Genomic DNA, 15,348 nt, shown 5'->3' on the forward strand with positions numbered 1-15,348 from the left:
GAAAATGAGACCAGATTAAAGGAGCCGAAAGAAACCTAGGAAATGGGAGGGCTGAGCAACCATTACCAACCCAAAATTACACCTCAAGTTTATCTTTTTCAGTCAACAGGGGCTCTGAGGTGTGAGTGCTATAGCCATGGTTAAAGAGCAGAAGTGGGGCGGACAGCTGTCATGCAGATATTCGTAGACATTATTTAAATAGTTATTTTTTCCTCAGTTCATACATGGCAGGTAACTTAAATCAACAGGATATGAACTTCTAAATTAAGAGCATAAAATAATAATTAAGAGCATAAAATAATTATTTTATGGGTCAGGAGGTCCATAACCCCAGATAGGAAAAAACTGTTGTCTTAGAACAGAGACTCTCATGGTTGGAAGGAATCTGAACCTCTTTCTGGAGAACTTGGACATCTTGTTTGTATTGATTTGAACATTTTATCTTTCTGGTTCCCATGTATTGATTACCTTTCTTATACTCAGAGTCATATAAAAAACATGACCGTCATTCAGATATTTGAAACAATTACTGTCTTGCCTGGATTCTTTTGTTCTCCCAGCTCAGCCTCCCCAGTGTTTCTATCCAGTCCCTTGCAGTCACATTTCTCATCTTTAGGTTATTTCAGTATCTTTAGATTTAAATTAAGTATCAAGGGCACTTGTACTCATTTAGAGCAACTTTTCACCAATGCTGTTTTTAGAATTTTTAGTTTAGCAGATAAATTTTTCTTTACAGAGAATATTGTTTATCAATACATTTTATATTTGATGCTTATATGTGTGTTTAGATACCAGCGATTCCTAGAATTTCTTGGTGAAAATGACTTTTAAAAATAGTACACTACTAAATAAGCATATAACATCAAAACAAGCTAGTCATTTCAAACAGCATTTATCTGATCCACCCAGATATTTAACGCACACAATATTTAACCTACCTGCCCCATCCCCTCAATTTTTAGACAGCTGATTAGGTTGTTGAATTTATTATCTGGTGGTACTAGTTTAATGAGCTCAAGCCTGCCAATAACATCTAGAAGGGTATTTATTATATAACCTTGTAACCTAGTTTAGTTTTCCTTAAGAATCTGGAGCCCACATTGTGGTCTTACTCTGATGCACATTGGGTAGATAAAGAACCATGTTTAACCTCTAATTCAATGTAATAGACATACTGAATTACAGCACCTGTATTGCACATACTGGCTGAGCTCCTGATTGGCTATTATCTTGCATGTGTCAAAGCAACATATAAGTTAGGCTATATACCCAAGCCTTCACTCATGCTTGGGGAGAAGCAATTCTCCCTCTGCATAAAAGAAACAGGCCTTTGTCACTGTCATCTGTGGCAACAGTTCCTCTCCAAGCAATGGCATACAAATAAAATCAACACTATGAGTAAAACATTTTTAGGAAGAATAAATTCTGTCTGTATTGACCTTTTAAATTTTAACCCGATGGCCATGATATAGATGGTGTACTGACCTTAGTTTTATGCAATGTAAACATCTAGTAACTTTCTTTCTTGTTTTCTCTACAGGAAATCAGATGATAGCAATGGTATAGAAAATAATGCCCCCAGGCATAGAAAAAATGTAAGTTGCTTCAAAATGATATTCCAAATAAAAGCTAAAATTCAATATGCATAGGCTATTAATCCATCTACATTTTTTAGTTTTAAAAAGACCTAGTCATTCACTATGTGCTTGGATATGCTTTTTTAAACAATATTATAGGAGAATATACATAGTTACACAAAAATAATCATCTTTTTTCCACCAGAGAACATATAACAACCAATCTAAAAGTGAATCTATTACACTGCAGATATATATTGTTTCTTTTGTCACCACAGGCTAGTTTCTTTTACAACTTTTTATGTAGTCTTTTTTCTTTCTCAGTTTTTCTGGATTCTCCTATTTTATTGTCACATATTCCCATATACTTGGTGCTATGAATGAATCAATATTAGCTTATTTTCTTCACTGATTAGAATCAAAATTTTCATAGTTCATAAACATTTTTTTCCTTGAGTGTTTAGAATAGGAACTGTTGGTTTTGGCAGTAGTTTGGATCACCTCTTCCAGACATTTTTGCTTTGCTAAAGTGATAGTAAGTTATTATAGAATAACCAGGTTATGCTAATTATGTTTCATTATGCTTTATGTAACTCAGGAATCTGTGGGCCAGTGAATGAGAAACATCATGTCAAGAGTCACAGGAAGATGTCAAAGAGTTTGGATTTCAGCTTTGTTTCTGCTTCCTGTTAAGAACATGTGAATTTTTATTTTTAAAAGGATGAAAAGTTTATGCAAGATGCTCAGCAGTAGCTTTGTAAATAATATATGCTATTTCAGATCTAAAGATATATTTTCATTCTATTATTATTTTACATTAAAGCAAGGTAAATTGTATTAAGTATGTTCTATGAGCTGTAACCCAGGACAATTAATTTCATTCTAGTCCTCAAGGGACACACAGAACAGACACCAGCAAAACCAAATAGTACACAGAGCAAATGTCACTCAAGACCTGTTTATAACCAAAGAATTCATTAAAGACAAACTCTTTGCCATTTGTCTTAAAAAGGTTTTTTCCCCAATCATGTTTACTAGGTGTAGAAGTATTTGTAATAATTTTCATGTAAAGTTCATCCTTCAGTCATATTGAAAAAAAGTGTCCTCAAGAGGAAATTAGCACTTTCTACCTTTGTTAATGATGGTTGCTGTACAATGTCCGTAAGAAAAACATACTTTTCCTACAAAAATATTGGTTTAAGGCAAGGAAATAAAACCATACACTTGCCCCAAATCTCCATCACCACAGAAGCAGATTTCCCAATCTCATTCCACTCATCGCCACTGTTTTCCCACACCAGGATAAAGTGATATTTAGTCTTTCTGGAGAACAGTTTTTTAAAGCTATGGGTTTTGGATTTCTTAAGTGACAGCTGGTGTTGATGTTGTAGTGTACAGGTTCACACAGATGGGACGTAGCACTGCTACTGACATGCTTCCTTGCTTCATGGTTTCCTGGTATCCATGGCTGGCTAAATATCTAAAAATGAATTATTACTGGTTTATAATACTAATGCCTTTGTCTGAAATCAAGAAGTACTAAAGCAGTTCTGTGTTGCTGCCAGTAACTTAGACTTTTCTTTAAAATAGAATACTTTGTTTCTATTTCATATATAACTGAACTATTTTATAAAAATCAATGTAAGTTCAATGAAATCTGAATAGACATGAAAAGTTGTTAATGGTTTTGAATGTAACATTAACATCATATGGCAGGATACTAGGTTAGGTTGAAGACAGTGATGTGAAACCTGCTGGGGGGCCCTTGGTTCTGATGAGTCCACTGTCCCCCTGCTCGCAGTGCAGCAGGGTTCTGAACAATCATAGGCAAAGAGGGAAGGATTTGGGATGGGGGCAAAGAACCCATGATCTTGGTGACTAGGGGATTAAAGCTTGAAAAAGAGGTGTTCAATTATTTGAAAAAAGTACTTTTTAGACATTTATATGATGTTCTGGCTGAGAAAATTATAATAAAATTCAGGTAGTGAAAAATTATACTTTATATGGCATCTTAACTAATGATGAAAATATTACGAGTATAAATAATACACATACAGTGTCACTTGGAAGCTACTTATTTTGTTGCAGCAGTGTTCTGTGTAAAGCATGTTAACTGTTGACACAAGTTTTGTTGACTAGACTACATGATTTAAGTAATGGGAGGTTTCATCTTATTCTTGTTTTAGAGCAATAAGCCAGGCATTTGTTTTGGTTTAATTAATTATTAATTTGATTAAATGATCTTGGGTGGTATCTATATGATGGCAGACAACCAAGCAGTTCACTTAATTAATCTAAACAAGTTGAATTCAGTGAAAAATTATTCAGACCTGCTATTTGACTAAGTCCAATTCAAAACAATGTATTTGTGACTGGACATATACAAATCCCCAGTTTGTAGCTCATATGCAGTACGCATTCTTCTCTTTTGCCACCACAAAATGGTTCTCAAGCAAGAAAAATTGCTGCCCCAATGTAAAATAATATGAAATATTTATGTAGTAAATTGAATTTTTAAGTGTTAATGCTTGCTATTTTTCCTAGCAAAGACAATTCACTTCAGTAACTTTAAGCAGAAAAGGTACTCAGAAAATTAAAGTTGAATTTTGGCTTTTCAGAGTCTCTCTGGAGAACTTCCAGAAAATTATTCCACCACTGTTAGGTTAAAAATGGAATGCTTCCATTAACTAATAACCTCACGGAGATGAATGGATTAACTAAAAATGACCAATTGTAAATTGAAATGACCAACTGAAAATACTAAGCAAGCAGAAAGGCTGAAGTAGGAAAACTACTCCACGTTTCTATATTAGACACCTTGGGAAATTCTATCAATCTTTCTAGCTAACAGAGTTTTTCAGCATAATAAGTAGATTTAACGATGTCTTAAAATTCCCAGATATTTTCATATTCAGTTTATGCTCTAATGTAAATCTTCTCTTTGCAGTCTTTCCCCTTTTTCTCAGCATCTAGTTACCCAGGCCAAAACCTAGAGCTCATTGTGCTATTTTCTTCTCTATTAACTAATGTTTATTAGTCATGAATCTCTATTCCTTTGGCCTTTTTAATAGCTCATTAATCCACCCACTGCTTCCCATACTCCATGCTTGCCAGCTGCAACAGCTAAGGTCTTGATTTTCCTACCTCAGTCTCATCTTCAGTTAATCATTTTTTGCATTGCTGTTGGGCCATATTTCTGAAACACTACGTAGCTTAATGTGGCAGCTTCCATGAATCTCACTATGTAGCTTAATGTGGCAGCTTCCATGACAAAGCTCTACAGGCTCACCTTTGCCATATCTTAGTATTGCAGTTTTCCAAACTGTGAATCCTTTCCCACTGTCTTGATTTAGCCTTGACATAGAGAGAGTCTGTCCAGAATGCTGCCCCCTGTGCTCCCCCCTTTTGATGAACTCAAGTTCAGCTTTCAGGACTTTAATCTGATGTTACTTCCTGGCAGATCCCTCATACCCAGCTGAATATGTGCCATCTTATGGGCTCAAATAACTCCATGTTTCTTTGTGCTTATTACCGTGTATTATAAATATGTCTCCTTCCTGGATTCTGCTTTTATTTCTGTATCCCGTACCTACCACAGAGAGGGTACGCTGGAGATGCCATGAAGTGTGTGGTGCATGGATAAATGTATAGGTAAACATAAAATTTCATACATTTATACTTATTTTTAGAAGAACAATCTAAATTATGACATCAGAATTGAAACAAAATATTTTAACAGAGATAAACAAGCCTTTAAAACTTCATTGTTTGCTTCTACTTCTTTGAAAAACAGTAATAATAGAATAAAAAGTCCTGTCAGATTTTAATAATGTGTAATAATCTAATGAGCAAAGGGAGTTCTGATTCCTAAACTATTATACAGGGTATGTTGCTTTCAACTTGTCTAAATTCCTATTGGGACTTCCCTGGCAGTCCAGTGGGTAAGACTTCGCCTTCCAATGGAGGGGGTGCGGGTTTGATCCCTGGTCAGGAAGCTAAGATCCCATATGCCTCCCGGCCAAAAAACCAAAACATAAAACAGAAGCAATATTGTAACAAATTCAATAAAGACTTAAAAAATGGTCCACATCAAAAAAATTAAAAAAAAAAGTTCCTATTGTCTTTTATTTTTCATAGGCAGTGCAAATGTTAACCTTATTTTTATCCTTTATTTTAATAAGACAGTGTATTGACTTTATATACATAAAGAATTTTAGTAATTGTAGTTCTTTGCATGGTACTGTAGATATTAGTGTCCACTCCACTAACTTTCTCTTTCCTCCTCCCTGCCAATACCTCAAGAATATCTCAGAGTACCTCAAGAGTTCCTCAGAATATCTCAGAATCCAATTCAAAATCTGTATTAAATATATTTTTTAGAAAGCTTTCGTTGGTTAGTTTTGGTCACTGAAAGTTTGTCATTAATTAAATTCATCAAAAGAAAAAGAAAGTCAGTTCTGCTCACTTATTCCCTGGGTTTTCATCTTTGAGGCATTTAAATAGATTTATGCAAATTATTTACTGAATATCTACTTCTTTATAGAAAATGAATCTTCTGTAACTGAACAAGTTATGCAATGAATTAGGGACTTACTTCCCGTTAGCATGTTTAGGTGGCAGCAAGTTCAACTGTGTGTTCCAGAATTAATTAAAAGGCACACTGACCTATTATAGCTTTCTCTGAATTTATATTTACTGAATGACTGAAAAATAGATGAATGACTCAATTATTTTGGAATCTTAAATTATACATATTTATGTACTATCTACTTTGATTTTAATTAATTAACTGTGAATTTATCTTCTCTAGCATAGATAAAAAGAAAACTGGAACTATCTACGTGCATTTCTTTCACGTGATATTTAGGAATGTATTTGCAGTATACCTGAAAGGTCAGTTACATGCTCAGTTTATCAGTTGAGTTCTTTATTGAGGGTATATCATATTATTAAATAGTAATAAACACATTTGTTGAGTGCTTAGCATGTGACAGGTACTGTGCTAAATACTTTGAAATGTGTTATCTCATTTAATTTCCACATCACCTTATGCTATAGAAACTATTAACTACTTTTTTATAGATGAGGAAACTGAAGCTTGAGAGATTAGGTATTTGGATCTGGGATTGAAATCCAAGGAGTCCTCCTCAAGAGTCTAGGTTTAACTACGTTGAACAGCTTTGGCCTGCTACTTAGGTGCTTCTTAGAAAAATGAGGCTATTATCTATTAACTGTCTTTCTTTAAAAAAAATTTCACTCCTTTCGATGGTCAATTAAATAATAAGTTCCATAATTTTATTCTTAAGGCTTATAGAACCTATTCTGTGGCATACTTGTGTCCCTGCAGTGGTCCTGGGGAATCAATATACTTCTGTTTGAGACTCTTCATTGTTTTCTCAATAACTAGTGTGACCATAAAATTTATCATCCAAACACTGAGAATGAAATAAAGTGCTATTTGTAATTTTACCAGGACAAACAGAAAACAGACTGTAAGTCATATTTTTAGCCTGTAGGTAGGAGATAAGTACTTTATGGATGATCTAGCCTAGGCACAGCAGTAATATCTGCAATTTTGAGTAATAAACACTTTGAAATTTACCTCCAAGGAACGACCTATCTTTAGCAAATGCCAGGTAAGTCTCACTATAGAGATGTGCCTATAATGAGACAATTTAGTAAGCTTAAAGATTTATTACTTTTCAAAAGTAGTATGATTAAACTGTATCAGCATTTGAAAATGTGATTCACAAGTTGTAAGAGAAGCTGGGAAAGAAGGTCCTGTTTTTGATGGCCTGTGAAATGAACTAGACAATTCTTTGGACTTGCTTACCTTCATGATTAATGTGTCATAATGATAATATCTATATAATTCTCAATAAATCAGGAATGCCTGATTATGCCCTTATAATAAAATTTACTTATGAAATCAGTGAACATCACTCACGACTAGCATTGTCAAAATTACTTTTAATCACATGATTAACCTGTAACATTTATATTTCATTATTTCTCATGTCCCAAATGGGAGAATGCTAGTGAAACTTGTTTAGGGTATTGGTTAAAATCTATATATTATTTTGGTGTGTTATCTATTAAGAACTTTTGCTTATAAAAATTGATTTTGCTATTTAATTTGTAATTTACTTCAGAAAATAATTAGCACAAATTCTTATTTTTCTAAAGTTTATTTGATAAACAAATGAAAATATTAGACTTACTACATATATAATTAACTATAATGCTATGTAATGGTTTAAAAATATCACAAAATACGATGACATGAACTGCTTTTGTGTCTCTTAAGATAGAAATTTGACCATAAACTTTACTTTTTTTTTTTAATCAAGGACCATGGATTTATTATGACATATTTCCTAGTAGTTATAATGTCTTTTTTAGCATGTGTGTCTAAATTCTCATTAATGCCTTTCTGTATTATGTAAACAGCACAGAAAATGTTTGTATTAGAATGTTTAAAAATGTCTTTGTTTCATTAACTCAAAGGATATGCCTAATATGTATTTAAATTCAATAAAATGTACTCTGAATTAAAAATTTAAGTATTATAAAATGTATTTTAAATTTAAAATTTTTAATAATCACTTAAATATGAATTTAAAGGTACTAGATAATAGAAAACACTGACTTTTTTATTTTTGATTTTTGATCATACACCCAGGAAATTCAAGTTTTGTAAAACAATTCATGCTTCTCAAGTCCAATAAAAAAAACTGCCTACAGCTGGGATTCTGTATTTTGACACATCAAATAGGAAGTTAGAAAGGAATTTTCAAAACATACCAAGATATATTTAGAAAATTTAAAAGACAACTGTGGCCTTGACAAAAATGGACATTTAAAATGAAATTAATGTATAGAACATATTTGCTTGTTGTCCTGGGTGATTTTTTTTCCCAACATTGCAGTGTCATTTTCAATTGGTTTAGCAAAAACAGTTACAAAATATTTCAAAATTTGTATTCTATACAAATGTCTACTGCTACAAAAGAGAATCAATATTCCAAACAGAGCATTTTAATGATCCTGCCAGTCAGTCAAGGTAAAAAGAAAAACACATTAGGGAGAATAGAATAATAGCATATTTCACTATGTATTATACTTGACTCTTACTTTAATTGAAATAATTAAATATATATATTAAAATGATGAATGGCTAATAAAGAAGTGTTTGTGTTGTAAAGCATATGAAGCCAATTTAAAAGGAGTGAGTAACTTGTATTTGGGCAGTGACTAGATTAAAAAAAAAGAAATTATTGGGGAGATCCATGTCTGGAAATATGAAGTTGACATATTTTCCTCTATTCCTCCATTCAAGTATAGCTAACAATCTTGTGCCTTATTAAATAAATAAATATTTAATATTTACAGTAAAATATTCTGAAAAGTGAGGACAAGAATGCAGATCAACTAGGAACTTTGGGAAACAAGTTATGACACACCAATGAGATTCCTGATTCTAGGTGCTAGAGAAGCCAACAGCCTGGAAAAACCAATGGGTTCAGGTACAGAAAGCTCCCCTCTCTTTAGCCAAAGAGCCAGGAAAGGAAAAATCTAGCGAGGCAGAAAGACATTTAGATAATAACTATTCTTCTCCAGCCAAACACCACCACTGTGGCTCCCCCATGCACGACCAGCAGCAAAAGTTGAGTGGGGAGCTGAGACTTTTAACCCACCCGGTGGTAGTAAGGCACCTCTCCCACTCCTAGTGGAAGGCTGAATTCCCACTTCCATCCTAGAGGAACAAGGTACCCCTCCTTCCCTGGATGTCAATGGAGGCAAAAGAACTTGGATTTCCAACTCTACCTGACAGTAACCAGGTGAAGTACCCCTTTTCCCACCAAAGTGTCTCACAATACCTAAAGTATCCAGGTTTCAATAAAAACCTCACTCGTTTAACCATAAATCATGAAAATGTCTCGCTGAATAAGGAAAAACAATCAACAGATGCCAATACCATGATGAAAACAGAATTATCTGATGATGATTTTAAAACAGCCATCATCAAAATGCTTCAGTGAGCATTTATGAACAAATGAAAAAAAAAGCAAATAAATAGAAAGTATCAGAAAATAAATAGAAGATATAAGGAAGACCCAAATAGAAATTTTAGAACTGAAAAATACAACAACTGAAATTTTTTAAAAAACACAGTAGATAAGCTCAACAGCAGGATGGAGATGATAGAAGAATAAATCAGTCATACTCAAGACAACAATAGAAATTGCCCAATCTACAACATAGATCATCTAGACTAAAAAACATGACAGAGCCTTAGGGACCTGTGGGATAACAACAAAATATAAACATTTGTGTTAATGGAGTCCCAGAAGGAGAAGGGAAATGGCAGCACTGAAGACGTACTCTGAGAAATAAGTAATGGCTGAAACTTTCCCCAAATTTGGCAAGTGACGTAAACCTACAGATTCAAGAAGCTATGCAAATAACACACCATAAACCCAAAGAAATCTATGCCAAGACACACTGTAATCCATGTTGTGAAAACTAAAATAAATAATCTTGAAAGCAGCAATACAGAAACACCTTATCTGTTGGGACAAAAACAAACTGAATGACAGTGGGTTTCTTATCAAAAACGATGAAGTACAGAAAGGAGAGTCACAGCATTTTTCAAATGCTCAAAGTACTGTAAATCCAAAGTTCTATATCTGGTGAAATGATCCTTCAATAATGAAGTAGAAATCAAGACATTCTCAATGAGGGACAACTAAAAAACTTTGTCACCATCAGACCTACCCTAAAAGAATGGCTAAAGAAAATTCTCTGCAGGGGGTGAGCAGGTGGGCTCACACCTATGTGGCCGGGTGGGGAGCCCGGGGGATGGGGGAATGAGGAGGCGGGGCAGGTCTCGCAACACCGTGCTTCGGCTCACATGGGCATTGGGTGCACGGTTGTAGCTGCCTGGTGGCGGGAGAAGTGGCGCTCGAGCCAAGGGACGTGCAACTGCCCTCACGTGGTCATGGAGGCGCTGCAGTGGCTACCGGCAACCACTTCGGCCCCTGGCTGGAGCCGAAAGCTACTGCTGCTGCAGCTGCTGCTGTTCCTGCTGCCGGCCAAAGCTCTGTGGGGCTTGGAGGTGGAGGAGAGGCCCCCAACCCACGAAGAGGAGTGCCACTTCTATGTGTGTAGACAAGTGTACCTGGTGGGTAGGCGTCCCAGGTTTTGGTTGCCTGCACCTCAGCAAAGCCAAGATTTCCAAGCCAGCACCTTATTGGGAAGGAACAGCTGTGATAAATGGAGAATTTAAGCAGCTGGAAGTTAACTGATTATTGTGGGAAATACCTGGTTTTTTCCTTCTACCCACTTGATTTCACTTTGTGTGTCCAACTGAAATCAGTTATTCTTTGGTAATAGAACTGAGGAATTCAGATCCATAAACACTGAAGTGGTAGCATGCTCTGTCGATTCACAGTTTACCCATTTGGCCTGGATTAATACCCCTCGAAGACAAGGAGGACTTGGGCCAATAAGGATTCCACTTCTTTAGATTTGAACCATCAGATCTCAAAGGACTAGAGCGTATATCTGGAATACTCAGGCCACACTCTTAGAGGTCTCTTCGTTACTGATGACAAAGGAATCCTAAGACAGATTACTCTGAATGACCTTCCTGGGAGTAGATTTGTGGATGAGACACTGCGTTTGGTTCAAGCATTCCTGTACACCAATAAACATGGAGAAGTCTGCCCTGGTGGTTGGAAACCTGGTGGTGAAACAGCAATCCCAGATCCAGCTGGAAAACTGAAGTATTTTGATAAACTGAACTAAAAAATACTTCCTCAGTTCTTGATGCTTGAAACTTCTCAATAAGGTTCAGTGTTTTATTACCAAAAAAAAAAAAAAAAAAAAGTTCTCTGGAGAGAAAGCAATTATAAAAGAAGAAATTTGGGAACATCATGAAGAGAGAAATAACAATGGAAAATAAAAATATCAGTGAATACAATAGACTTTCTTCTCTTGATTTTCTCTATTATTTTTGACTGTTAAAGCAAAAATTACAACATTGATCTGGTTGTCAATATAATGTAAATATAAAGGAAATATTTAATATACTTACATAATAAATGGGAGTGTAAAGGGACATACAAGAAGATAAAGTTTCTACACTCAAACTGGTAAAATGTCTACATCAGTAAATTGTAATAAGTTATGCATTATGATATCTAGAGAAACCACTAACAAAGATATACAAAGCTATTATAGATAAATCAAAATGGAATGTAAAAAAATGTTCTAGTAACACACAGGAATGCAAGAAAAAGAAAACAATGATAAAACAGTAAAGTAAAAGGATGGAAATATATGCCATGTAAACTTTAATCTAAAGGAAATAGGAGTGGAGACTATTACTATCCAATGAAGTGGTTGTCAGAGCAAAGATAATTACCATTAACAGAAAAGGACAATTCATAATGGTAAAAGAATTAACCTACCAAGCAAATGTAGACCAAACAACAGACTTGCAAAATATGTGACGCAAAACTAATAGAACTGAAAGAAGAAATAGACAAACCCACAATTACAGTTGGAGACTGCAACATCCTTCCCTCAACTGATAGAACAACTAGACAGAAAAAATAGCAAGTATGTAAAATAACAACATTGTCTCCAAATACAAGTTCTTGTGCCCCACACACAGTGAGGACAAACAAACTGAAACATAAAACATTAGAGTTTGGAGCAGAGAAATGTTTATTACAGAGCCATACAAGGAGACAGGTGGCTTGCGTCCAAAAAGCCCAGAACTCCTTGAATGGTTGCAGCAAAGCACTTTTAAAGGCAAGGTGGGGGGAAAGGGGGGAGAGTGGTTAGCTGCTACAAACTTCTTGGTGTTGAAACCCTTTGTTCTTGCAGCTGTCCAGGAAGGTCAGGTCAAAATGTTCCTGTAAAACTCCAACATATGCTATACTCTGTTTTGCAACTTTTTATCTCTATATGAATGGACTCTTACAGGTCTGAGCCCTGTGAATAGGGCTCCTATATATTTCAGGCTATAGGAAACATCCTTTGTTTTTTTTTTTTGGCAACGTTCTTTTACAAAAGCTGCAGAGCCAGCATGACTAACCACAGGCAACAAAGCACAAGGTCAAAGTAAAAGGAACAGATCCAATATGGAGTCAGATTTGTTCTTCCCTATTACAACACCATCAACAAATAGTATCTAATTTACATATATGGAACACTAACCCAAAACAGCAGAACATGTGCCCATGGAACACATACCAAGATAGATCATATCTTAGATCATAACCCAAACATCAACAAAATAAAAAAAAAAACTAATATCAGTATTTTTTCATCCAAATGGAATCAAACTAGAAATCAGTAACAGAAAGCAAACAGGAAATCTCTAAACTTGGAAGTTAAACAATACATTTGTAAATAACTTATGCCTCAAAGAGGAAATCTCAAGGGAAATTTTAAAAATACATTGAACAGAAAGAAAATGAAAATACAACATCAAATTTATGGGATACAGCTATTGCAATGCTTACAGGGACATTTATAACATTAAATTCTTACATTAGAAAAGAGGAAAAGTCTCAAATCAATCTAAGCTCTCACCCCAAGAAACTAGAAAAAGAAAAAAATAAATCCAAAGCAAGCAGAAGGAAAAGAATAATATATATAAGAACATAAGTCAATAAAATTGAAAGTTCAAATAATAGACAAAATCAATGAAACAAAAATCTGGTTCTTTGAAAAGGTCAATAAAATTGACAAACCTCCAGCAAGACTGACAAAGCAAAAAGACAGAAATTACCAATATCAGGAAGGAAACAAGGCAATATCATTAGAGAACCTGCAGACATTAAAAAGATAATAAAGATATAGCATGAACAACTCTGCCTACATAAATTTTGACAATTTAGATGGAACAAACTACACAATTACCGCACAAACTACCACAAATCACACAATGTACAAAAGTTAATAGAATAGCTCTACGATTATTAGGGAAATTAAACTGATAATTTAAAAACTATCAAAAAGGAAATCTCCAGGCCCAGATGAATTTACTGGTGAATACTACCAAACATTTAAAGAGAAAATAACACCAATTCTTCATAATTTGTTTCAGAAAATAAAAGAGGAACAAACATTTCCCAATAATTTTTATGAAATCAGTGTTACCCTTACACTAAAACCAAAGATAGTACAAAAGAAAACTACAGACCAATACCCCTTGTGAATATAGAGCAAAAATCCTTAAAAATATATTACCAAATGGAACTTAGCAATATATAAAAAGAGTTATATACCATGACTGAGTGGAATTTATTCCAGGGATGTAAACTGGCTCAATATTTTAAAATCAATCATTGTAATCCACCATATTATCAATGTAAAGGAGATAAATCACAATTATCAACAATTGGTGCAAAATAAGCCTTTGACAAAATTCAACACCCAATCATGATAAAAACTCAGAAAACGAGGAAGAGAGGGGAACATCCTCAACTTGATGAAGAATATCTACACAATCCAATAACTAACATTATACTTAATGGTGAAAGTGGAATGCTTTCTTTTTAAGTTTGGGAACAATGCAGTGGTGTCTCCTATCCCCACTGCTAGTCTACATATTACAGGAAGTTCCAGGAAGCTCAATAAGGTAAGAAAAAGAAATAAAAGATACACAGATAGGAAAGGAAGATATAAATCTGTACATATTTTCAGATGACATGATGGTCTACATAAAAAATCCTAAGAAATATACCAAAAACTCCTAGAACTGATATTTAACAGTTTACAGTTCAGTAATGTCTTAAGATCCAAGTAAAACATACAAAGATTAATTATATTTCTATATAAAAGCAATGACCACTCAAACTGAAGTTAAGAATATGATACCGTGTATAATCTCTAGAAATCAAAAAGATTAAACACGTGTATAAATCTAATAAGACATGCACAGGACTCCTATGCTGAAATCCACAAAACAGAAAGAAACCAAAGAAGATCTAAATGAATAGACATTTGGTGTTTGTAAATTGGAAGACTCAACAAAGTAGAGATGTCAATTTTCCCCAGAGTGATATACAGATTTAATTATCATAATCCAGTAAGGTTTTTTCCTGAAGATAATTATTAAATAATAAATAAATAAAGCAAAATTATTCTAAAATTTTTTTGTAAAGGAAAAAAGAAATAGAATAGCTGAAACAGTTTTGAAAAATCAGAATAAAGGAGGAATCACTTCATTCAATTTCAAGATTTATTATACAACTGTTACACAAGACTGTGTGGTACTGACAGAAGGACAGACATACAGAACAATGGAACAGAATAAAGAATTCAGAAATACTCCCACACAAGTACTGCCAAAGAGTCTTTTCAACAAATGTTGCTGGAGGAATTGGTTAGCCAAAAAGATGACCCTCATCTTAAATGTCACATGTTATGCAAAAAATATCTCAAAATGGATCACAAATTTCATTACAAGGCTTAAAGCTAAATCTTCCACATCCATGTTCATACAGCACTATTCACAACAGCCAAGAGGTGGAAGCAAAGCAAACATCTGTTGAGATGAATGGATAAACAAAATGCAGTAGAGTCATACAATGGAATTTATTCAGCTTTAAAAGAGAAGGAAATCCTGTTACCTGCTACAACATAGATGAACCTTGAGGAATTATGCTAAGTGAAATAAACCAATCACAAAAAAGACAAACACTGTATGATTTCACTTCTGTGAGGTATCTAAAGTTGTCAGATCCACAGA

The 15,348-nt window shown here is 34.2% G+C and overlaps 1 protein-coding gene and 1 pseudogene across 2 annotated transcripts in view; both read left to right on the forward strand.

Annotated features, from left to right (window-relative positions):
* EMB (embigin) overlaps nucleotides 1-9,307 on the forward strand; it is a gene marked incomplete at both ends in the record, with an annotated part of 48,916 nt that extends 39,609 nt beyond the window's left edge. The window contains 3 exons of the mRNA XM_079701610.1: nucleotides 1,541-1,595; nucleotides 7,187-7,213; nucleotides 9,062-9,307. Of these exons, the coding sequence (XP_079557736.1) occupies nucleotides 1,541-1,595; nucleotides 7,187-7,213; nucleotides 9,062-9,307 (328 nt within the window). The remainder of the gene's footprint in view (nucleotides 1-1,540; nucleotides 1,596-7,186; nucleotides 7,214-9,061) is intronic.
* A 1,271-nt stretch (nucleotides 9,308-10,578) lies between these two features.
* LOC307052883 (peroxiredoxin-4-like) lies at nucleotides 10,579-11,387 on the forward strand (annotated as a pseudogene). Its single transcript has one exon. The product of its transcript is annotated as a peroxiredoxin-4-like (transcript).
* The last annotated feature ends 3,961 nt before the right edge of the window (nucleotides 11,388-15,348 follow it).

The sequence above is a fragment of the Hyperoodon ampullatus genome (assembly GCF_949752795.1).
Source record: "Hyperoodon ampullatus genome assembly, chromosome: 4".
Taxonomy (NCBI): Eukaryota; Metazoa; Chordata; class Mammalia; order Artiodactyla; family Ziphiidae; genus Hyperoodon; species Hyperoodon ampullatus.